The following is a 25,609-nucleotide window of genomic DNA, read 5'->3' as shown; positions in this document are numbered from 1 at the left end:
ATGGTGATAGGTACGTACGGTTTGTCCAGCATGTCCTAGGTGTGTCTATAAATAAATATTTTTTTAAAATAATAAAAAACAGTGGCCGGCCCTAGGGATTGGGGTCAAAAAAATATAATTAGGAGACAGGCCCTGGGGGATGGGGTCATCAGGGCCAATAAATTAGAATAAGAAGGGGAACCACACAGCCCCCCTTCTTAAAAAATTAAAATAAATAAAAGACTGGCATCGTGCCGGAGGCCATGCCCCCTCCGTGCAGCACTCTGCAAACGCGCCCCCAACAGGCATCTCCAGTATGCGCCAGGGAGCTGCGCTGCAGACAGGTGTTCTGAGGCCAAGCCCCTTTTTACACCTCTCTGCAACGCAGCTCTGTGGCGCTTACTGGAGGTACCTAGTGGTCTTGTTTGACCCTAGGGACCCTTAGGATTCAAGGGGACTTAATCTCTCAACTTAGAACAGCCACAGGGCGCGTTTACACAGTGGTGAAGGGAGGGGACGGGGCCTGAGGTGACGTGTGCAAACACGCACTATGGCACGTTTTAAATTGGGGATATAATTTCCCTTCAATATTGAGGGCCCCTGGGGGCTAACTAGCCCACCAAGTGCTTCCAGTAAGCGCCACTGAGCTGCATTGCAAGGAGGTGGTCCAGGCCGTGCCACTTTTTACACCTCTCTGCAACACAGCTCTGTGGCATTTACTGGAGGTACCTAGTGGGCTAGTTGGACCCTAGGGACCCTCAGGATTCAAATGAACTTAATCTCCCAACTAAAAATGGACACAGGGCGTGTTTACACAGTGGTGAAGGGAGGGGACGGGGCCTGAGTTAACGTGTGCAAAAACGCCCTGTGGCCTGTTTTAAGAGGTAGTTTTAATCCCCATGCCCTATTATGTACTAGGGGCTTACAGAGGAGGTCATGCTAATCACAGGGGGACCCCAACGCATAATGTTCCCTTGTGTATGTAGGTGTTTTCACTGTATTCTAAGTGTCTTTTAACATAGCACTGGCTCTAGGACTGGCTAGTCAGACTCAGTTACCACCAGTATCCGTCTGAAAAAGTTGAGGGTACAGGATGATTTTGCAACAAGGCTAATTTCTGCTCTTCTTTTTGTTCTTTCTGCACGTTATCCTTCTTCCTGCACTTATCTTCGTATTTGAGGACTTCTGTTGCTTCTTTCTGCACTTCTTTTGTTTCTTTCTGTGCATTTTTTCTTCTTTCTTCACATGTCCTATCTCTGTAGGCATAGTTAGAAATTAGCATTTAAAAAACCTTTGAAATTCACAGAAAAAACCATAGGTTTCAGGCACGTTATAGTTAGGAATTAGCATTTAAAAAACCTCAGAAATTCACTGAAAAAACCATAGGTTTCAGGGGTGTTATAGTTAGCTGGACTTTTCACTTGTACAAAACCATTGAAATTTCCCCCGTTATAGTTAGTTCAGCTAACTATAACTCGCGCGCCCGCAATGCACTGCTGATGACGTCACATATTACATCACTCATGACATGGTCAGTGACATCACTCATGACATCACTGATGACATCTCAAATGACATCACTGATGACATCACTGATGACATCATCCTTGTGATAGAGTGGCAGACCTCCTCTCACCCTAATATAACCTTTGATACACACATTCAAAAATAGAGACTAAAATTTTCAAAACAATGGACATACCAATACCAGTTACAACAACCTCTTCAGTAATTCTAAGATCCACATACACATCCACTCATTCACCAACAGTCCTATACAGTCACTCATACATGTACTCACTCATCATATGTACTCATGCACCTATACATCCTGTTACACAATGCCACTCATCCATAGAGTTACTCACACACATAGTCACTCATGCTAATAAAGAATCAAACATACATTTACTTGCATATACAGTTATATTCACACACCACCACACTTACTTCTACGGAAACTTACACATACTTAGTCTTTTAAACAATCACTTATAGAAACACATACTTATTCATACAGGAACTCTTTCAATCTCTCACTCTCACATATACTCACATATATACACCAATAGTCACATATACTAGTTTAAAACATATGTAGTTACTCATAAAGACACTATTGAGACAGTCATTCACTCACTAACACACCCATACACACACTCATCCACCCATACAGTCCTGCACACATGCTGTGTTCAACACATACAAACAGTGAGTCACTCATTCATGCACCTATGCACTACGTAATACCCCCCACCGAACCATGCAGACACTCAGACTGATACTCAAAAAACCAACTAATAACCTATATAGACACCCATGTAGCTACTCACCAACCCATGCAGCCACTTATACACAAAGTGAGAGACTGATACAGATATTTACATATTTAAACATTACTCACTAAGCCATGTATTCACTATGATACACTTAATCAGTCAGTTACACGATCAATTTTTCAAAAACAAATCATCCATTTAGACACTTATCTACCCATTTATTCTTCCATCGACCTTGAGATATACATATATAAAACATATTTAATTTTCAGAAAAACACACATTCACTGGATGATGTCATCGGTGATGTCATCAGTGATGTCATTTGAGATGTCATCAGTGATGTCATGAGTGATGTCACTGACCATGTCATGAGTGATGTAATATGTGACGTCATCAGCAGTGCATTGCGGGCGCGCGAGTTATAGTTAGCTGAACTAACTATAACGGGGGAATTTCAATGGTTTTGTACAAGTGAAAAGTCCAGCTAACTATAACACCCCTGAAACCTATGGTTTTTTCAGTGAATATATATATATACACACACACACATATATATAGCTACCTGAACTACACTCACCTTGTGTGGTATAAAGCATATGCATGATAATGGCATACATGGTAAATGGTGCGTGGTAAAGGCTGTTTCCCGCTGTTATTCCCCCATCCAACCTCCTATCCACCACAAAAGCAGTAAACGAAGCCAAATACCACTCACATATCTGAGAACTATTTGGCTTTGTGAATGCTTTCTTGGATAGGCTGCTATGCAACATGGATTAAAGAGGAAAAAATGCACGATGACGCAGTGAACGCCGACTGCGTCATAGCACTTTTTTCTTAACTTTAAACCTGTGCTGCTGTGCAACACATCTAATAAAACATTGACAACACCAGTAGATCTTGCTTGCATAGGCGAAACCTTTTGGCTTTGCCAGTGCTTGTTACTGTAGCCATTCACATGTCTTCAGGTTTGGACAGGGAAGCAAGTGGCCTACATTAGCGAACGAGACAGCTAAAATAGTGGGCCACATTTGCAAATTAGGGCAGTTTTGAAAGTGTAAAGACATGGGGGCTTATTTACAAGCCCCTTGCGCTGCAGGTATCTCTCTTTTCCCCATATTAAAAGTGATGCATTGGTGGCGCAAGGGGCTCGTAAATAAGCCCCATGCTGTTTAAGTGTTTTACAAGGTCTGCAACACTCCATGCATTTGTGTTTATTGCAGGCAGTTCTTGTAATGATATTAGGGAAATATACAGTAAAAACCGGCCCACAAATAGGCCTCAAACAGGCCAAACAGGACCTGTAAGACCAGCCTGATGGCTCTATAGACTGGTGAACCTGCGTTTCTCTCCTGCAGCCTGTTGATATGTTAATACACTTAACATCTCGTCAAGTCTTTTCAAGCAAACGGATCAAGCAAAATGGCTTGTAAAGTTGTGAACTGCATTAGCATATTTACTTAAAGAGCTGCCTAGTCACACTCAGGGGCGTAACAAAGGCCCCCGCAGCCCCCGCAGTGCGGGGGGCCCCCGAGCTCCAGGGGCCCCCTAAGCGCACTCACTGTACACTTTTACACTCACAGACGCGGCGGCGCCGGTGGCTTCAGCGTGCTGCTCCAGCAAGCTTGGGGCTTGCAGCAATCTGCTGGCAGCCTCACCCAACTGCCTGCTACAATCACACTTCCCTCGTTTACACAACTTCTATTTGAGCATTAAAGGCCCCGGAGCCGCGCGCTGGGCTACTGGCAGCGTGCGGCCCCGGGCTTGTGTCACCAGCAGGGATAAAAGCAAATCTGCTAATCACACTTCCCTCGTTTACACAACTTCTATTTGAGCATTAAAGGCCCCGGAGCCGCGCGCTGGGCTACTGGCAGCGTGCGGTCCCGGGCTTGTGTCACCAGCAGGGATAAAAGCCCCGTCGTCGAGGTGAGGCACAGCCGCGACTGATGGTATGGACTGAGGGCGTCGCTGCGGAATGATGTGCGAAGACTGAACCCTGCTAGAGCCAGAGCGTGAAGGGTGGGACAGGGTGTGCTGTGCTGTTGGAGTCGGAGACACTGTGCATAGCAGACACATGCTCCTGGCTGCTGCCCTAACATTCCCTGCACGCTTCTAGGCGATATTCGATTTTCAGTAGTATAAAATTGATTTATCCCTACACATCCCATAACTATTCTATTTACAGCCCTAAGATATGTTTAAAAAATGTATTCAGACCCTGGGTGCCATCGGGCTGCGTTGCTGGCACTGGCACCGGGAATCAAACTGGTCCAGCCCTTGGCTCCCCTTGTTTCGAGTCATTCTTTGCAGGGGTGTTAGTCCACTTAGTTAAAATAATGTATATGCTTTCATATATCCAAGTACAATTACGGACATGAAATAAACACGAGTATTTCTAGAAGAGGACGATAGATACTGTCAGTACATACAACATCCAATAATTGTTTAAATGAACTAGAACGGGAGACAATTTGTCGTCTGTTTTCTCTAGCACAGGTAGGAGCTTAGCTGGGTTGCAGCGTTGTAAACTTTTGTGCCTAATCTAGAGTAGAAAGAGGTCTTCCCAGCTCTCAGCATCCTCTTTCTCATGAAACTGTGTGGGCGCTCTGGAGGGGGTGTCAGCCTTGAATGGAGCGGCGCCCGTCTGCTGTCCAATAGGGATTCAAAACACAACTTCTGGCTGTGTCTTACTGGCAGCCATGCAGATTTCATTAAGTGCCTGCAAGGATGTGTGGTGGAAAGGATGCCTAAAAATCAGAATTATTAAGGAGCGCCCCCAAAACCCCAGGGAATGCCTGCCTGCAGCACACACAGCAACCTCCCATGTACCGTTAAGTGTCAGGGTTCTTGCAGTAGGATCGCTCACACCAACCTGCAGCATGAGTACTTGACTGTGCTTGCAAGAGTGGGCACAAGGGTGCTGCTCCAGGCACTTACACAACTTGTAGCACAAGATGCCCTACCAGGCAGTACTTCGCAGCACACTTCATCGGGAAGCTTGGGTCACCCTGCACTTGCAGCGGCGGCACTTCGAGCAGTTTTTACCGCTGCATTTACAGTACTTATGTCGGCCGAGCGCCTGTTGCATAAGGTGCCTCCTATTGCACGTGGACACCTGCAGCTGCCCTCTTACACTGTGTACAGCCCCCACACACCACCCAACACAACCCTACAGGGGTCCTACATATGCACCATGGGAGCGTGCATGCTGGATAACCTTGTAAAACAACACATGTGGTGCGCGCTGAGCAAAACAATCCCAAAATAACACGGTTACTCTGGAACGTTCGCGCTGGGATTAAGATCGCAGATAGAGTGATTTAAACATGAGAAGCGATGATTAGCGTCCGAATTAGCTGATGTGGGTCCTATATGTTCGCCGTTTAACCTGCACGGCCAGACATGTAATCACTCACGATGATCACGGCTGCCGAGTATCGTGTAAACAAACCTCGTGCACTCACACACTAGACACTCTGTGTTTAAGGAGCGAGATTTTTTTTTTTTTTTACATCTGTTTGTAAGAGGGTAACATTTCACATGCCATGCACATTCTATTGGGTGGGGGGCACAGCTCATTTATACGGCCATAAAGACCCCGTAAAAAAGCCCTGCGCACCCTTCTCGTGCCCCTCCGCGACTCCCATGTGAGATGCACATTACTGATAACAAATTGGTAGGTGGTGGGCCGGGCCGCTGGCGGGGGTCCCCCTCATTGTGCTTTGCAGGGGCCCCCTCAAGTTTCGTTACGCCACTGGTCACACTGCCAGCCTGAGGGGCCCCATCAAAATACTGATGGGGCCCCAGCAAGATCTCTTTTCAACCGGAATCCCCTCTTGAAGTGCGCACATGTAGAGAAAACGTCCTTCCAATCTGCTGCGTTCTTTTTAAATGAGCAGCTGGGGAAGTTTCTGTCCGTGCCGGTAATCCTTCAGAGGTGCTAAGCAGTGGCGGCTACAACTTAACAGGGAATGATTTTTTTTTTTTTAAATCACATTCCTGCTTCGGTCTTCTTAGGTCTATTCCACAAGTAGGAGGCTCCCAGACTCCCCTAGCCAGCCACAACGCTGGTGTCACCGGCATGACAGCAGCATTGTGATAAGTCTGAGCGCCGTGGTTCGGCGCTCAGTCAGGGACTGTGAGCATGTGCATGTTCTCCACCCAGGCTGTGCAATACATGCAGGTGGAGAACATAGTAAGTGGGCATGACTGTTTGGTCAGCCCAAGATGACCGGCCAAACCATCATGCGCGCCCAAGAGTGCCCACCAATCCGCCCCTGCTCCTGTGACAGCCCAGCCCAGCACGCCCCTAAAATATAAAGCCAGGACGGAAAAATAACGTGATAATAACATTACATTATTATTATGTTATTTTTCCTTTTTGAACTGCTCACAGAGCAGTGAGGCGACGCTCCTCCACCTAAGCGGAGAAGCCGCCGCTGTGTGACAGTGTAAGGTTCACAGGGAGCATAACTTATGATGTGAAGAAGCCAGCGTACCCTGAACTGAACGCCATAAACAGGCTATCCTTGCCAGTATTCTCATGGCATTTCAAGCCATAATAAACTCCAGACTACTCTAAGGAGGATGGGTGCTTCATAAGGTAACTAAGTGAGTGGCCTAGTGTTAAGATTACTAGGACTGTAATGTGCACTGCTGTTGAGTTCTTTCAATTATTTAATTCAATTTTCAAACACAATTTTCAAAAATCATATACATTCTTTCAATATGCATTTCCATTTTTATACAGTGACATAATCAATAAGAATGTATTCAGTTATACATGACTATTATTCAAAAAATAAGGAACAGAATAGCATCTTTAAGCACCCAATGCATTTCGGGACGTTTAAGTCCCTTCGTCAGGGGTAAGCTGTGGAGAAAAGGGAGAATTTCAGAATCTGCGTATTGCGAAATCACTAAGTCACAGTTGAACTTATGGTGGTAATGTGCTCCCCTCACTACAGTGACCAATCTGTGGTATACGATACCTTAGGAATTTGATGCAAGTTTCTGGGGTTCACAAATTCAGTCACTGAGGGAACAACATTAAATGAGTTGAAGAAAACTAATCTCTCATGTCATTCACTGCTCTATTTCAAATGCATTTAAAGCCTTTCTTCGTACCTGGTCTGTGTGTATGCTACTTTGTGTTCGATTCTCGTTGATAAGCGGAATCTATAGGAACGAATAGGAGCTGAGTATTAACTGATTTGTATTAGATAAAAGATAAATGGTAAAAAATATGACAGGGAATCATAGCTCACCTTATTCTAAGATATGCGCGTGGCAGCGAAGCCTAGTAACGTGTAAAGATTGGTGTCAAATTTAATTGCGACCGGAGACCGTTAAAAGTCTGAGAATTAAAAATAAATAATGCAACAAATTACCTAAGATCCAAAAGGATACTGGAAAAATGAGTAAAGAAGTTAGGTAAATACGGTGAGCTTACTGAACAGAAGTTCGAATTGGCGGCGTGTATTTCCGAAATTCGCTCTCGACCAGGAGTACACTTCCTGGTTTTTTATGTGTATGTAGCGACGTGTTCAAGAAACACTAAAAGAGGACTAAGGTGCTACCAGCTCAAAAACCGAGCTCTGGTAATGATCTCTGCCTATGCGTGTTAATAAACACAGAGAATGGACTATAGTAAAGTGTTTAGAAAGATAGTCCGAGAATATCGGTTGCTGCTAGAGTAAAATAGCTAAATGTGACATATGAACGTAAAAATACAAAGTTGTCCAATGTATAATGGTTAGAAAAATATTATCAATGAAGAAAACGGTGCGTGTGGTTTGTGCTAGGCATTCGAGGAAAGTCTCATAAATCTGTTTGTTTCTCTTAATAAAGATGTGTGAATACGAAGTTATCCAATATGACGTTCCGTTCTCTAATGTTTAGAGAAAATGCTATAGATGAATGAATAGGTTCTGATGTGTGGTGTGTATTGTTTATTCTGGACATTCATGAAGAAGCTCCTGTGTCTGTCTATTCATCTGAATAAAAACGTTATATCTGTTTGAGACAGTGTTGAATACTTCTAAGAAAGACGCAACTGAATTAAAACATACATCTTAACTATCTTACCACAACATCGTTTTACAGTGGAAAAGACATCGTTTTGCAGTTGAAAAAGCATTATACTATATTCATTCAATCTATTGATTGGTACAAGATATTCATACAATATTCATTCAATCTATTGATTGGTACAAAATATATATTTCTCTGGTTGCTAAATGTGGGGGTGGTACTAGTGTGGATTTGAATGGATTCGAATGGTGGTGAGTTAAAAATGGGTTGGGATCCCAATGTGGAATAGATGTATCAGATATTCTTTTTTATTAAAGAAAACAGGCCATCTCAAGTTTGTCGTTGAGTCCGTTTGGGGTTAAAGTTTTTAATCTTTTAATCCAGAATACTTCCCTTTGTAGTAAGTACTTTGAGTTGTCACGGTCTGGAAGCTTTGGTACTTCTTCGATGATTTGAAACTTTAGTTGGGCAATTTGGTGACGTGCTTCCTCCCAATGTGTGGCGATGCTTGAGGTGGTGCTTTTAGTGCGTATTTTGCTTTTATGCTCCGTTAATCGAGTTTTCATTTTTCTCTCAGTTTTGCCGACGTACAACAGTCCGCACGGACATTTGATCGTGTAAATCACATTTTCAGAGTTACATGTTGTACTACTCTGTATTTTAATTTTTTGGCCCGTAGATGGGTGCAATAAGGTGTCTCCTGTGATTGCGTTATTGCAATGGATGCAATTCCAGCATTTTTGTGTGCCATTTTTGTGACCAGATTCCAAAGTTGTAGGTGGTTTCTTTCTTTTTGATAAAATTTCTTTGAGATTGTGTGCTCTTGTGTAGGCAAACAGTGGTTTGTCCTTGAATAAACCTTTAAAATCTGTTTCTGATTGTAGTAAGTCCCAGCGTTTCTGTATAATCTTTTTGATCCTCGTTGATGCTGTGAAATATTTAGATACAAAAACTGTGCGTGTACTGGTTTGTTTGGGAGACTTTTGGAGTAACTCGTCACGAGGTCGGTTTTTAACTTTATTAAGTTGCTCTCTGAGTAAATTCACAGGATTCCCTCTGTCTGTGTAGTTCTTAATCTGTTGTTGCCATGTTAATTCACACGCCGTGTTAGTTGAGGAAATTCGTTTGGTTCTTAAAAATTGTGAAACTGGTAGATTCCGAATGAGAGAGGGAGGATGGAAACTGCTGAATAATAAGGTGTTGTTTTTGTCAGTCGGTTTTTTGTACACACTGGTGTGTATTTCACCCTGTTCAATGTCTATCCAGACGTCTAAAAATGAGATTGCCTTGCGACTGATGGTATGAGTAAATTGTATTCTAGGATCTATCAGAATCAATGTCCGTATGTTATTAGTTAGTGCTGGTTCTGATTGGTTCCAAATGAGTTACTTTACATGCCTCGCAAGCACATTGCAATGTTGCACGCATATCGATTAAATTTGCTTACATTTTTTAAAACGAGTGCTCTCACCACCCATTTTTATGCTTCAGAAGGTAGTCATAGTGGAAAACAAGTCATGGGTGTAATTCCACTTAATTTTAAGTTTTTAAACAATATTTTTAAAGAAGAAACCTTAAACCCCCCAAAATATAGCTTGTGCCGAGCATATATAAGCCAAAGCAATTGAGAATTAAATTTAAAAACAATGAATAACCACGTCATGGTCATGGTAGTTTAAGGGTGTGTGATGCCAATTTCGATGCTTTTAGCATGTTGGTGACTCAAGGTCAGTGGTTGAAGGGGGGGGAGCTAGTGGGAACAACATTCCTCATCATTTTTAACTTTTCAAAAACAGTTCCCCTTCTTTAAGTTAAAAAATAACCACCCCCGATTGGTTAATGTTTCCCTTGAGGTGCCTCCAGCTGAAAGGGAAAGGAGGGGGGCTTCTCTACAGTGAAGACATGGGAGAGGCAGAAACAAGCCTTCCCGCCAAAGTGCCTGCTATCTGAACGAAATGTAAATGTGTGCACCTGGTTAATCATCAAGTTAAAAGACTGATTAGGGGCAGTGTACGCTGGATCAGATGGAGTTATATGGGGCTTCCTGGTGACAAACGTATTGTTTTTGCACGTTTTGTAATGTAAAGGTGATAGCAGCAGAATTCTGTAGTGCGTCCTTCTAATGGAGACTTACGAAAAAAGGTTCGAGTAGGTACCGTCGGACTGCATATTAATACAAATATATATTTTGAAAGCACTGGTTTTATTTTAAACTAAATGTCATTGCACATCTATCTGATATTGTGTATAATTTTAAAATAATGGCTTGCTTATTCACATTGCTTTTAGTCGCAGGTTGGAGCCTCGTAGCACTATAAATATAAGTTACATATTCCCCGCTGCGGCAAACAGGATTCAGGTCTGTGACTGTCTGGTCTCAGGCACAGACATCTACAGTGATCACATTACCCAACAGAGCTTTCAGAACACAAGAGTATATTTCTTCTCATTGAATATGCATGTATTTCTCATTTAAATTTGAATGCATTGTATATCGATATTCAGGGACAGACTGGGGAACCAAAGTAAGCCCTAGCAAAATACTCCAACATAACGTGTATTTGTAAAGCGAACGTTCACACAAGGGTTTCTTGGGACTAAATAACAGATGTTTATTGTTACCCAACTCAATGGTACTCAAACCAGCCCCACTACCTTCACCCCCTCCTGCTATCTCTGTATTTCCAGCCATCCCTGCTCTCTCTTTCCTCAGCTCTCTCTTCACCCTCTCTGATCACTTTCTCTCTACCTTCCCCTCGCTCTCTCTTGACGCCCACCTGTGCCTCCTGCCATGGACCACCAGGAGGCGGGGAAACTGAAAGGCACCAGGAATAGGTCTGGGGTTTCAAAACCAGCCTCCAACCAACCAGGGAAATGCCCGGTGGGTTAAAAGCTCTGTCCAGCCCTGTGTATATTTACCTCAAGGAGAAAGGCCAACAGAATAGTTGCCCAATCGTTGCACAATACTGTGTCCTTTCCCGCCATGTCTCTGGCACAGCCACCGCTCACTGACCCCCGCCCCCACTCAGCCCCAGTCAGAATTTCAGTGCTGAACTTGTACCACCGATCAATACCCATGCTGGGAAGTTTCGTTCTTTTTGAGCATATCGGAGTTAAAAAAATAAATACTAAAAAACTGCCTGCTAAAGGGAATACATAGTTGGGCTGCCCTGCAAACGCAAGTCGGTGAAGAAGCCACCTGCTTAACTTGAGCTTTGCTTTAAACATGTGAGTGGGTAACAGTAACTGCTGCATATTTTATTCTGCAGTTTTCTAAACCGCGAACTCGTACTAAAAGGTATTGGAGCGCTTTACACATACACCTGTTACATTTCCCATGGACACATGGATTTTTATTTTTTAAATAGTCGATTTAAATGATTTGCCCAGAATCGCAAAATGTTGAGCCAACGCCTAGACTTGTGCCTGGCTCCCGAGTTCCATAATCGGCAGCGCTAGCCGTTACACCACATCCTTGCATGACGAGGCTACGAGAATTCCAAAGGGTGCCACATATTTTACAGCATCGGATACCCCGCCCAACAATTAAACCCAAATCCAGCTAAACCGTAATAGGAGAACGGCTCGGCACATAAGAACATGTCCGGAAGAGCCGCAGGAAAGGGAAGCACTCAACGCGCTGCTCGAGGGCTTGTACGCGGAGTGTCCCTGGCGCCCCCCGTACTCACATTGGGTGTGTCATGACGTTCGACGATCCGAGGGAAGGGGCAACACGGCTGACTGGGTGCGACTGGGACCTCACGGCTTTCCTCTCACGACGTCCCTGCCTTTCAACCTCCCGTTCAACCAAAGTGTTTGGACGATATGGAGAGTTCTCGGCAGACCTCGGGTTTTTCTTTATTTAGCACTTTCGGTTTTGTTTTTACTTGGCTGGGTGGGTGGGAAGACTCCTGATCATCACATGATTGTTGTGGTCTGATCTGTGTTTACATCGTGCGCACCGCACCGCCTGGCGACTAAGGAACAGCACTAAAGAGCAATTAACATTCTTTCACTTATTTCTGGGTGGTTGAGATAACGTTGCTTTCGTTTTCCATCTTTCTTTCCATTTATTTTCTTGCTGAATTTTCTTCGTTTGTTTTCGAGTGACCCTGCTACTTGTTTAAGTCCAAAGCCAGGGCTTTAAATGGGACGAAAAAACTGGGGGGGTCTCTCAAAGGGGCGTGGTCAATGTAATTAAGGGCGCTTGGATTAAAAACAGGTAAACTAACAAGCATTAAAAAGGCAATAGGTCTCGTCTTTGTCCAAGTTAGAGCATTTTTTTTTAGCAAATGGTGTTTCTTTTTAGAAGTGTTTTTATTATTGTGTTGGCAGTTTTCAATGTACATAATATGCATATTTATGGATGCATTTAGAGGTTTCGTTATTTAGATATGCAGATGTATTGTATGTGTATATATGTGCATATACATATTGGTCTATATATGTATATAGGTATATAATAGCATAGTGTGCATACATATACAGATCTATACATGTATAAAAGCATATTTTAGTGATATTGGGATGGATATATGTATATATAGTGATATCTTTAATAAAATTGCTTCAACTTTAAAAAATGCGAGATCTGTTGCATTTGTAATGTTTGTTATTTAGTGTATACATATGTATATTTGTGGAAAGATATATGCATATATATATTGACATGTATACATATATATGCATGTATATAGGTAAGTGAGTAGGCCTCCTTTTGTTCGAGTCTCTTGGTTGGGAGCAGTCAGGAGCCTCACACCTGATGCAAATGCAGCAGGGAAAACAAAGGCTCACACTTTGTAAGCACTTCACACATACTTAAGAAAGGCAGCTTGTGGACAATGACACAAGCCAATGAAAAATATGGGCAGAGAGTGGGCGGAGCTTCAAGTCCATACCTGAATACAGCATGCCTCGCAGAGCAGCGCATGTTCTGCCCAGGCTCGACCTCAAAACAGTATTTGATTCCCAAATGCCTCAGCTAAGAAGCTTATAGGAGCAATTGACTCTCCACTTGCTTACAATTGACAGTAGTGATTATAAACTTTAAAGAGAGGTTTATCTTGCACAGAGGCACCACATAAGGAATGACCCATCACTAATCTCCTCAGCAAGCAACATTACTGGCATCCCACCAAAACCAACTTGAAAAGGAGAAGCCAACTAGAGGAGATCACTTCACTTCCCATCATTCATCTGCACAGGAAGTGACATCACTTCCTGCCTTCTCCTTACTTCAGTCAACTCCCCAGGGCACCCCAGCAAAGCGCGGACTCAGACAAAAGCACTGACTGTTTGTGCCAGAAACACCTGTGCGTCACCCAGCCCCGCATACCATCAACCCCCACACCGAGATACAGACAAGTCAGACACTCACATAGCATTGGCGCTACACACACACAACCTTGTACATGCCCCACTAACTACTGCACACACCTCTAACTACAGAACACACATTCCAACTCATGCTCATTAACGCTCACTCAGCATACTCCATGCACCAGACGTCGCAGATCGCATCAGCTATGACAAGCTTGACACCCTCCTCATCACAAAAACATGGCGCACACCCACATCATCACACATCCTAGGAACCATCTCCACACAGGCTACAGCAGCCGTCGTGTGGACTGTGCACAAAAGAAGGGTGGAGGCTTCGCTATCATCCATAAATCATCCTGGTCCTGCACCTTATGCAAGTAACACTCAACGCCAAAGCCTCCTTGGGCGTATAAGATCATAATTGATTAATTCTCGGGTGGTCTCACCACCTCATCTTTCAGACACACCCACACCGCCCTCTTGGGGAAACTTCACCTTCCCAGAAAACCAAAGCTCAAAAACACAAGAGACACCCTCACCTACCTCATCGACACAGTCAACACGATACAACACATTGCTCAACCAACACGCTTCAAACGCCACAACTATGACCTTGTCTTCTCAACAACACCAGCAATCTAACGCAAACCACACATGCTCCGGACCAGACCACCTCACAATCTCTATCTCCCTTCTCAGCATCTATCAACAACAGACTGCCTGGTCTGCAGTGGTTTCTACATCCTGGTGCAAGAGAGCACCTCGTGGCAGCAGAGTTCAGCCGCACAGGCACTTGGGGAGGATGTGGCATAACACCCAGAGCGGACAACTTAGGAGCGGAGGATCGGGTAGGTTTGAGTCTCGGAAATGACTCTAAACATCTTGTGATTCTGGCCAAATCACCTATTCCCCCCCCTGCCGAGCAAAGATGAATGTGTCCTCGTGTAACACAACTGGTGCTCATGTAAAGCGCTCCAATACCCTCGGGTCGAGGTCGCGCTATAGAAAACTGCAAATGTAACGCCAAGAAGCAGGAGCAGACAGCGCTTGTCCTGCCAGCCTCATAGACGTGCGCTCTGTCCAGTTTGTAACGTGTCCCAGCTGGAGGCGCTCTGCAGCCCTGACCTCTGCCCTCCATCACCAGGGAGCGTCACCAGGGAGGTGGGGGGCACTCACTCTATTCTTCAAGGGTGGACAGTGGCAGGGGCGCCGGACAGTGCCCTCATGCCCACAGCCCCTGTCCTTGCCGCCATCACTGGGTTAACGCTGTCAGGCTTCACTGCTACGCCGGCGTTCGCTGCGGCAAACAGGATTCAGGTCTGTGACTGTCTGGTCTCAGGCACAGACATCTACAGTGATCACATTACCCAACAGAGCTTTCAGAACACAAGAGTATATTTCTTCTCATTGAATATGCATGTATTTCTCATTTAAATTTGAATGCATTGTATATCGATATTCAGGGACAGACTGGGGAACCAAAGTAAGCCCTAGCAAAAATACTCCAACATAACGTGTATTTGTAAAGCGAACGTTCACACAAGGGTTTCTTGGGACTAAATAACAGATGTTTATTGTTACCCAACTCAATGGTACTCAAACCAGCCCCACTCCCTTCACCCCCTCCTGCTATCTCTGTATTTCCAGCCATCCCTGCTCTCTCTTTCCTCAGCTCTCTCTTCACCCTCTCTGATCACTTTCTCTCTACCTTCCCCTCGCTCTCTCTTGACGCCCACCTGTGCCTCCTGCATGGACCACCAGGAGGCGGGGAAACTGAAAGGCACCAGGAATAGGTCTGGGGTTTCAAAACCAGCCTCCAACCAACCAGGGAAATGCCCGGTGGGTTAAAAGCTCTGTCCAGCCCTGTGTATATTTACCTCAAGGAGAAAGGCCAACAGAATAGTTGCCCAATCGTTGCACAATACTGTGTCCTTTCCCGCCATGCCTCTGGCCCAGCCCCCGCTCACTGACCCCCGCCCCCACTCAGCCCCAGTCAGAATTTCAGTGCTGAACTTGTACCACCGATCAATACCCATGCTGGGAAGTTTCGTTCTTTATGAGGATATCGGAGTTAAAAAAATAAATACTAAAAAACTGCCTGCTAAAGGGAATACATAGTTGGGCTGCCCTGCAAACGCAAGTCGGTGAAGAAGCCACCTGCTTAACTTGAGCTTTGCTTTAAACATGTGAGTGGGTAACAGTAACTGCTGCATATTTTATTCTGCAGTTTTCTAAAGCGCGAACTCGTACTAAAGGTATTGGAGCGCTTTACACATACACCTGTTACATTTCCCATGGACACATGGATTTTTATTTTTTAAATAGTCGATTTAAATGATTTGCCCAGAATCGCAAAATGTTGAGCCAACGCCTAGACTTGTGCCTGGCTCCCGAGTTCCATAATCGGCAGCGCTAGCCGTTACACCACATCCTTGCATGACGAGGCTACGAGAATTCCAAAGGGTGCCACATATTTTACAGCATCGGATACCCCGCCCAACAATTAAACCCAAATCCAGCTAAACCGTAATAGGAGAACGGCTCGGCACATAAGAACATGTCCGGAAGAGCCGCAGGAAAGGGAAGCACTCAACGCGCTGCTCGAGGGCTTGTACGCGGAGTGTCCCTGGCAACCCCCCCGTACTCACATTGGGTGTGTCATGGCGTTCGACGATCCGAGGGAAGGGGCAACACGGCTGACTGGGTGCGACTGGGACCTCACGGCTTTCCTCTCACGACGTCCCTGCCTTTCAACCTCCCGTTCAATCAAAGTGTTTGGACGATATGGAGAGTTCTCGGCAGACCTCGGGTTTTTCTTTATTTAGCACTTTCGGTTTTGTTTTTACTTGGCTGGGTGGGTGGGAAGACTCCTGATGACCAACATGATTGTTGTGGTCTGATCTGTGTTTACATCGTGCGCACCGCACCGCCTGGCGACTAAGGAACAGCACTAAAGAGCAATTAACATTCTTTCACTTATTTCTGGGTGGTTGAGATAACGTTGCTTTCGTTTTCCATCTTTCTTTCCATTTATTTTCTTGCTGAATTTTCTTCGTTTGTTTTCGAGTGACCCTGCTACTTGTTTAAGTCCAAAGCCAGGGCTTTAAATGGGACGAAAAAACTGGGGGGGTCTCTCAAAGGGGCGTGGTCAATGTAATTAAGGGCGCTTGGATTAAAAACAGGTAAACTAACAAGCATTAAAAAGGCAATAGGTCTCGTCTTTGTCCAAGTTAGAGCATTTTTGTTTTAGCAAATGGTGTTTCTTTTTAGAAGTGTTTTTATTATTGTGTTGGCAGTTTTCAATGTACATAATATGCATATTTATGGATGCATTTAGAGGTTTCGTTATTTAGATATGCAGATGTATTGTATGTGTATATATGTGCATATACATATTGGTCTATATATGTATATAGGTATATAATAGCATAGTGTGCATACATATACAGATCTATACATGTATAAAAGCATATTTTAGTGATATTGGGATGGATATATGTATATATAGTGATATCTTTAATAAAATTGCTTCAACTTTCAAAAATGCGAGATCTGTTGCATTTGTAATGTTTGTTATTTAGTGTATACATATGTATATTTGTGGAAAGATATATGCATATATATATATTGACATGTATACATATATATGCATGTATATAGGTAAGTGAGTAGGCCTCCTTTTGTTCGAGTCTCTTGGTTGGGAGCAGTCAGGAGCCTAACACCTGATGCAAATGCAGCAGGGAAAACAAAGGCTCACACTTTGTAAGCACTTCACACATACTTAAGAAAGGCAGCTTGTGGACAATGACACAAGCCAATGAAAAATATGGGCAGAGAGTGGGCGGAGCTTCAAGTCCATACCTGAATACAGCATGCCTCGCAGAGCAGCGCATGTTCTGCCCAGGCTCGACCTCAAAACAGTATTTGATTCCCAAATGCCTCAGCTAAGAAGCTTATAGGAGCAATTGGCTCTCCACTTGCTTACAATTGACAGTAGTGATTATAAAGTTTAAAGAGAGGTTTATCTTGCACAGAGGCACCACATAAGGAATGACCCATCACTAATCTCCTCAGCAAGCAACATTACTGGCATCCCACCAAAACCAACTTGAAAAGGAGAAGCCAACTAGAGGAGATCACTTCACTTCCCATCATTCATCTGCACAGGAAGTGACATCACTTCCTGCCTTCTCCTTACTTCAGTCAACTCCCCAGGGCACCCCAGCAAAGCGCGGACTCAGACAAAAGCACTGACTGTTTGTGCCAGAAACACCTGTGCGTCACCCAGCCCCGCATACCATCAACCCCCACACCGAGATACAGACAAGTCAGACACTCACATAGCATTGGCGCTACACACACACAACCTTGTACATGCCCCACTAACTACTGCACACACCTCTAACTACAGAACACACATTCCAACTCATGCTCATTAACGCTCACTCAGCATACTCCATGCACCAGACGTCGCAGATCACATCAGCTAAGACAAGCTTGACACCCTCCTCATCACAAAAACATGGCGCACACCCACATCATCACACATCCTAGGAACCATCTCCACACAGGCTACAGCAGCCGTCGTGTGGACTGTGCACAAAAGAAGGGTGGAGGCTTCGCTATCATCCATAAATCATCCTGGTCCTGCACCTTATGCAAGTAACACTCAACGCCAAAGCCTCCTTGGGCGTATAAGATCATAATTGATTAATTCTCGGGTGGTCTCACCACCTCATCTTTCAGACACACCCACACCGCCCTCTTGGGGAAACTTCACCTTCCCAGAAAACCAAAGCTCAAAAACACAAGAGACACCCTCACCTACCTCATCGACACAGTCAACACGATACAACACATTGCTCAACCAACACGCTTCAAACGCCACAACTATGACCTTGTCTTCTCAACAACACCAGCAATCTAACGCAAACCACACATGCTCCGGACCAGACCACCTCACAATCTCTATCTCCCTTCTCAGCATCTATCAACAACAGACTGCCTGGTCTGCAGTGGTTTCTACATCCTGGTGCAAGAGAGCACCTCGTGGCAGCAGAGTTCAGCCGCACAGGCACTTGGGGGGGATGTGGCATAACACCCAGAGCGGACAACTTAGGAGCGGAGGATCGGGTAGGTTTGAGTCTCGGAAATGACTCTAAACATCTTGTGATTCTGGCCAAATCACCTATTCCCCCCCCCCTGCCGAGCAAAGATGAATGTGTCCTCGTGTAACACAACTGGTGCTCATGTAAAGCGCTCCAATACCCTCGGGTCGAGGTCGCGCTATAGAAAACTGCAAATGTAACGCCAAGAAGCAGGAGCAGACAGCGCTTGTCCTGCCAGCCTCATAGACGTGCGCTCTGTCCAGTTTGTAACGTGTCCCAGCTGGAGGCGCTCTGCAGCCCTGACCTCTGCCCTCCATCACCAGGGAGCGTCACCAGGGAGGTGGGGGGCACTCACTCTATTCTTCAAGGGTGGACAGTGGCAGGGGCGCCGGACAGTGCCCTCATGCCCACAGCCCCTGTCCTTGCCGTCATCACTGGGTTAACGCTGTCAGGCTTCACTGCTACGCCGGCGTTCGCTGCGGCAAACAGGATTCAGGTCTGTGACTGTCTGGTCTCAGGCACAGACATCTACAGTGATCACATTACCCAACAGAGCTTTCAGAACACAAGAGTATATTTCTTCTCATTGAATATGCATGTATTTCTCATTTAAATTTGAATGCATTGTATATCGATATTCAGGGACAGACAGGGGAACCAAAGTAAGCCCTAGCAAAAATACTCCAACATAACGTGTATTTGTAAAGCGAACGTTCACACAAGGGTTTCTTGGGACTAAATAACAGATGTTTATTGTTACCCAACTCAATGGTACTCAAACCAGCCCCACTCCCTTCACCCCCTCCTGCTATCTCTGTATTTCCAGCCATCCCTGCTCTCTCTTTCCTCAGCTCTCTCTTCACCCTCTCTGATCACTTTCTCTCTACCTTCCCCTCGCTCTCTCTTGACGCCCACCTGTGCCTCCTGCATGGACCACCAGGAGGCGGGGAAACTGGAAGGCACCAGGAATAGGTCTGGGGTTTCAAAACCAGCCTCCAACCAACCAGGGAAATGCCCGGTGGGTTAAAAACTCTGTCCAGCCCTGTGTATATTTACCTCAAGGAGAAAGGCCAACAGAATAGTTGCCCAATCGTTGCACAATACTGTGTCCTTTCCCGCCATGCCTCTGGCCCAGCCCCCGCTCACTGACCCCCGCCCCCACTCAGCCCCAGTCAGAATTTCAGTGCTGAACTTGTAACACCGATCAATACCCATGCTGGGAAGTTTCGTTCTTTATGAGCATATCGGAGTTAAAAAAAAAAATACTAAAAAACTGCCTGCTAAAGGGAATACATAGTTGGGCTGCCCTGCAAACGAAAGTCGGTGAAGAAGCCACCTGCTTAACTTGAGCTTTGCTTTAAACATGTGAGTGGGTAACAGTAACTGCTGCATATTTTATTCTGCAGTTTTCTAAAGCGAGAACTCGTACTAAAGGTATTGGAGCGCTTTACATATACACCAGTTACATTACCCATGGACACATGGATTTTTATTTTTTAAATAGTCGATTTAAATGATTTGCCCAGAATCGCAAAATGTTGAGCCAACGCCTAGACTTGTGCCTGGCTCCCGAGTTCCATAATCGGCAGCGCTAGCCGTTACACCACATCCTTGCATGACGAGGCTACGAGAATTCCAAAGGGTGCCACATATTTTACAGCATCGGATACCCCGCCCAACAATTAAACCCAAATCCAGCTAAACCGTAATAGGAGAACGGCTCGGCACATAAGAACATGTCCGGAAGAGCCGCAGGAAAGGGAAGCACTCAACGCGCTGCTCGAGGGCTACGCGGAGTGTCCCTGGCGCCCCCCCGTACTCACATTGGGTGTGTCATGGCGTTCGACGATCCGAGGGAAGGGGCAACACGGCTGACTGGGTGCGACTGGGACCTCACGGCTTTCCTCTCACGACGTCCCTGCCTTTCAACCTCCCGTTCAATCAAAGTGTTTGGACGATATGGAGAGTTCTCGGCAGACCTCGGGTTTTTCTTTATTTAGCACTTTCGGTTTTGTTTTTACTTGGCTGGGTGGGTGGGAAGACTCCTGATGACCAACATGATTGTTGTGGTCTGATCTGTGTTTACATCGTGCGCACCGCACCGCCTGGCGACTAAGGAACAGCACTAAAGAGCAATTAACATTCTTTCACTTATTTCTGGGTGGTTGAGATAACGTTGCTTTCGTTTTCCATCTTTCTTTCCATTTATTTTCTTGCTGAATTTTCTTCGTTTGTTTTCGAGTGACCCTGCTACTTGTTTAAGTCCAAAGCCAGGGCTTTAAATGGGACGAAAAAACTGGGGGGGTCTCTCAAAGGGGCGTGGTCAATGTAATTAAGGGCGCTTGGATTAAAAACAGGTAAACTAACAAGCATTAAAAAGGCAATAGGTCTCGTCTTTGTCCAAGTTAGAGCATTTTTTTTTAGCAAATGGTGTTTCTTTTTAGAAGTGTTTTTATTATTGTGTTGGCAGTTTTCAATGTACATAATATGCATATTTATGGATGCATTTAGAGGTTTCGTTATTTAGATATGCAGATGTATTGTATGTGTATATATGTGCATATACATATTGGTCTATATATGTATATAGGTATATAATAGCATAGTGTGCATACATATACAGATCTATACATGTATAAAAGCATATTTTAGTGATATTGGGATGGATATATGTATATATAGTGATATCTTTAATAAAATTGCTTCAACTTTCAAAAATGTGAGATCTGTTGCATTTGTAATGTTTGTTATTTAGTGTATACATATATGTATATTTGTGGAAAGATATATGCATATATATATTGACATGTATACATATATATGCATATATATATGCATGTATATAGGTAAGTGAGTAGGCCTCCTTTTGTTCGAGTCTCTTGGTTGGGAGCAGTCAGGAGCCTCACACCTGATGCAAATGCAGCAGGGAAAACAAAGGCTCACACTTTGTAAGCACTTCACACATACTTAAGAAAGGCAGCTTGTGGACAATGACACAAGCCAATGAAAAATATGGGCAGAGAGTGGGCGGAGCTTCAAGTCCATACCTGAATACAGCATGCCTCGCAGAGCAGCGCATGTTCTGCCCAGGCTCGACCTCAAAACAGTATTTGATTCCCAAATGCCTCAGCTAAGAAGCTTATAGGAGCAATTGACTCTCCACTTGCTTACAATTGACAGTAGTGATTATAAACTTTAAAGAGAGGTTTATCTTGCACAGAGGCACCACATAAGGAATGACCCATCACTAATCTCCTCAGCAAGCAACATTACTGGCATCCCACCAAAACCAACTTGAAAAGGAGAAGCCAACTAGAGGAGATCACTTCACTTCCCATCATTCATCTGCACAGGAAGTGACATCACTTCCTGCCTTCTCCTTACTTCAGTCAACTCCCCAGGGCACCCCAGCAAAGCGCGGACTCAGACAAAAGCACTGACTGTTTGTGCCAGAAACACCTGTGCGTCACCCAGCCCCGCATACCATCAACCCCCACACCGAGATACAGACAAGTCAGACACTCACATAGCATTGGCGCTACACACACACAACCTTGTACATGCCCCACTAACTACTGCACACACCTCTAACTACAGAACACACATTCCAACTCATGCTCATTAACGCTCACTCAGCATACTCCATGCACCAGACGTCGCAGATCGCATCAGCTATGACAAGCTTGACACCCTCCTCATCACAAAAACATGGCGCACACCCACATCATCACACATCCTAGGAACCATCTCCACACAGGCTACAGCAGCCGTCGTGTGGACTGTGCACAAAAGAAGGGTGGAGGCTTCGCTATCATCCATAAATCATCCTGGTCCTGCACCTTATGCAAGTAACACTCAACGCCAAAGCCTCCTTGGGCGCATAAGATCATAATTGATTAATTCTCGGGTGGTCTCACCACCTCATCTTTCAGACACACCCACACCACCCTCTTGGGGAAACTTCACCTTCCCAGAAAACCAAAGCTCAAAAACACAAGAGACACCCTCACCTACCTCATCGACACAGTCAACACGATACAACACATTGCTCAACCAACACGCTTCAAACGCCACAACTATGACCTTGTCTTCTCAACAACACCAGCAATCTAATGCAAACCACACATGCTCCGGACCAGACCACCTCACAATCTCTATCTCCCTTCTCAGCATCTATCAACAACAGACTGCCTGGTCTGCAGTGGTTTCTACATCCTGGTGCAAGAGAGCACCTCGTGGCAGCAGAGTTCAGCCGCACAGGCACTTGGGGAGGATGTGGCATAACACCCAGAGCGGACAACTTAGGAGCGGAGGATCGGGTAGGTTTGAGTCTCGGAAATGACTCTAAACATCTTGTGATTCTGGCCAAATCACCTATTCCCCCCCCTGCCGAGCAAAGATGAATGTGTCCTCGTGTAACACAACTGGTGCTCATGTAAAGCGCTCCAATACCCTCGGGTCGAGGTCGCGCTATAGAAAACTGCAAATGTAACGCCAAGAAGCAGGAGCAGACAGCGCTTGTCCTGCCAGCCTCATAGACGTGCGCTCTGTCCAGTTTGTAACGTGTCCCAGCTGGAGGCGCTCTGCAGCCCTGACCTCTGCCCTCCATCACCAGGGAGCGTCACCAGGGAGGTGGGGGGCACTCACTCTATTCTTCAAGGGTGGACAGTGGCAGGGGCGCCGGACAGTGCCCTCATGCCCACAGCCCCTGTCCTTGCCGTCATCACTGGGTTAACGCTGTCAGGCTTCACTGCTACGCCGGCGTTCGCTGCGGCAAACAGGATTCAGGTCTGTGACTGTCTGGTCTCAGGCACAGACATCTACAGTGATCACACTACCCAACAGAGCTTTCAGAACACAAGAGTATATTTCTTCTCATTGAATATGCATGTATTTCTCATTTAAATTTGAATGCATTGTATATCGATATTCAGGGACAGACTGGGGAACCAAAGTAAGCCCTAGCAAAAATACTCCAACATAACGTGTATTTGTAAAGCGAACGTTCACACAAGGGTTTCTTGGGACTAAATAACAGATGTTTATTGTTACCCAACTCAATGGTCCTCAAACCAGCCCCACTCCCTTCACCCCCTCCTGCTATCTCTGTATTTCCAGCCATCCCTGCTCTCTCTTTCCTCAGCTCTCTCTTCACCCTCTCTGATCACTTTCTCTCTACCTTCCCCTCGCTCTCTCTTGACGCCCACCTGTGCCTCCTGCATGGACCACCAGGAGGCGGGGAAACTGGAAGGCACCAGGAATAGGTCTGGGGTTTCAAAACCAGCCTCCAACCAACCAGGGAAATGCCCGGTGGGTTAAAAGCTCTGTCCAGCCCTGTGTATATTTACCTCAAGGAGAAAGGCCAACAGAATAGTTGCCCAATCGTTGCACAATACTGTGTCCTTTCTCATGCCATGCCTCTGGCCCAGCCCCCGCTCACTGACCCCCGCCCCCACTCAGCCCCAGTCAGAATTTCAGTGCTGAACTTGTACCACCGATCAATACCCATGCTGGGAAGTTTCGTTCTTTATGAGCATATCGGAGTTAAAAAAATAAATACTAAAAAACTGCCTGCTAAAGGGAATACATAGTTGGGCTGCCCTGCAAACGCAAGTCGGTGAAGAAGCCACCTGCTTAACTTGAGCTTTGCTTTAAACATGTGAGTGGGTAACAGTAACTGCTGCATATTTTATTCTGCAGTTTTCTAAAGCGCGAACTCGTACTAAAGGTATTGGAGCGCTTTACACATACACCTGTTACATTTCCCATGGACACATGGATTTTTATTTTTTAAATAGTCGATTTAAATGATTTGCCCAGAATCGCAAAATGTTGAGTGAACGCCTAGACTTGTGCCTGGCTCCCGAGTTCCATAATCGGCAGCGCTAGCCGTTACACCACATCCTTGCATGACGAGGCTACGAGAATTCCAAAGGGTGCCACATATTTTACAGCATCGGATACCCCGCCCAACAATTAAACCCAAATCCAACTAAACCGTTATAGGAGAACGGCTCGGCACATAAGAACATGTCCGGAAGAGCCGCAGGAAAGGGAAGCACTCAACGCGCTGCTCGAGGGCTTGTACGCGGAGTGTCCCTGGCGCCCCCCGTACTCACATTGGGTGTGTCATGACGTTCGACGATCCGAGGGAAGAGGCAACACGGCTGACTGGGTGCGACTGGGACCTCACGGCTTTCCTCTCACGCCGTCCCTGCCTTTCAACCTCCCGTTCAATCAAAGTGTTTGGACGATATGGAGAGTTCTCGGCAGACCTCGGGTTTTTCTTTATTTAGCACTTTCGGTTTTGTTTTTACTTGGCTGGGTGGGTGGGAAGACTCCTGATCATCACATGATTGTTGTGGTCTGATCTGTGTTTACATCGTGCGCACCGCCTGGCGACTAAGGAACAGCACTAAAGAGCAATTAACATTCTTTCACTTATGTCTGGGTGGTTGAGATAACGTTGCTTTCGTTTTCCATCTTTCTTTCCATTTATTTTCTTGCTGAATTTTCTTCGTCTGTTTTCGAGTGACCCTGCTACTTGTTTAAGTCCAAAGCCAGGGCTTTAAATGGGATGAAAAAACTGGGGGGTCTCTCAAAGGGGCGTGGTCAATGTAATTAAGGGCGCTTGGATTAAAAACAGGTAAACTAACAAGCATTAAAAAGGCAATAGGTCTCGTCTTTGTCCAAGTTAGAGCTTTTTTTTTAGCAAATGGTGTTTCTTTTTAGAAGTGTTTTTATTATTGTGTTAGCAGTTTTCAATGTACATAATATGCATATTTATGGATGCATTTAGAGGTTTCGTTATTTAGATATGCAGATGTATTGTATGTGTATATATGTGCATATACATATTGGTCTATATATGTATATAGGTATATA

General features: G+C 45.2%; 1 protein-coding gene across 9 annotated transcripts in view; it reads right to left on the bottom strand.

The window, feature by feature from the left end:
- Positions 1–24,939, bottom strand: part of TMEM140 (transmembrane protein 140) — an 85,764-nt gene extending 60,825 nt beyond the window's left edge. For 3 of the 9 annotated variants that reach the window (XM_085651970.1, XM_085651974.1, XM_085651976.1), the window contains exon 1: positions 16,265–16,400. Coding sequence is in view for 2 of the 9 variants with exons in the window: in XM_085651976.1 (XP_085508102.1) it covers positions 16,265–16,278 (14 nt within the window). In the remaining 7 variants the exon portion in view is untranslated. Of the gene's footprint in view, positions 1–11,983; positions 12,163–16,264; positions 16,402–24,843 lie in introns of those variants that run through there. The other 6 variants (XM_085651971.1, XM_085651975.1, XM_085651968.1 and 3 more) reach the window with 6 other exon arrangements.
- Between the last annotated feature and the right edge of the window lie 670 nt (positions 24,940–25,609).

The sequence above is a fragment of the Triturus cristatus genome, chromosome 4_1, assembly GCF_964204655.1.
Source record: "Triturus cristatus chromosome 4_1, aTriCri1.1, whole genome shotgun sequence".
In the NCBI taxonomy this organism is placed as follows: Eukaryota; Metazoa; Chordata; class Amphibia; order Caudata; family Salamandridae; genus Triturus; species Triturus cristatus.
This window is presented reverse-complemented; position numbering and strand designations above follow the sequence as displayed.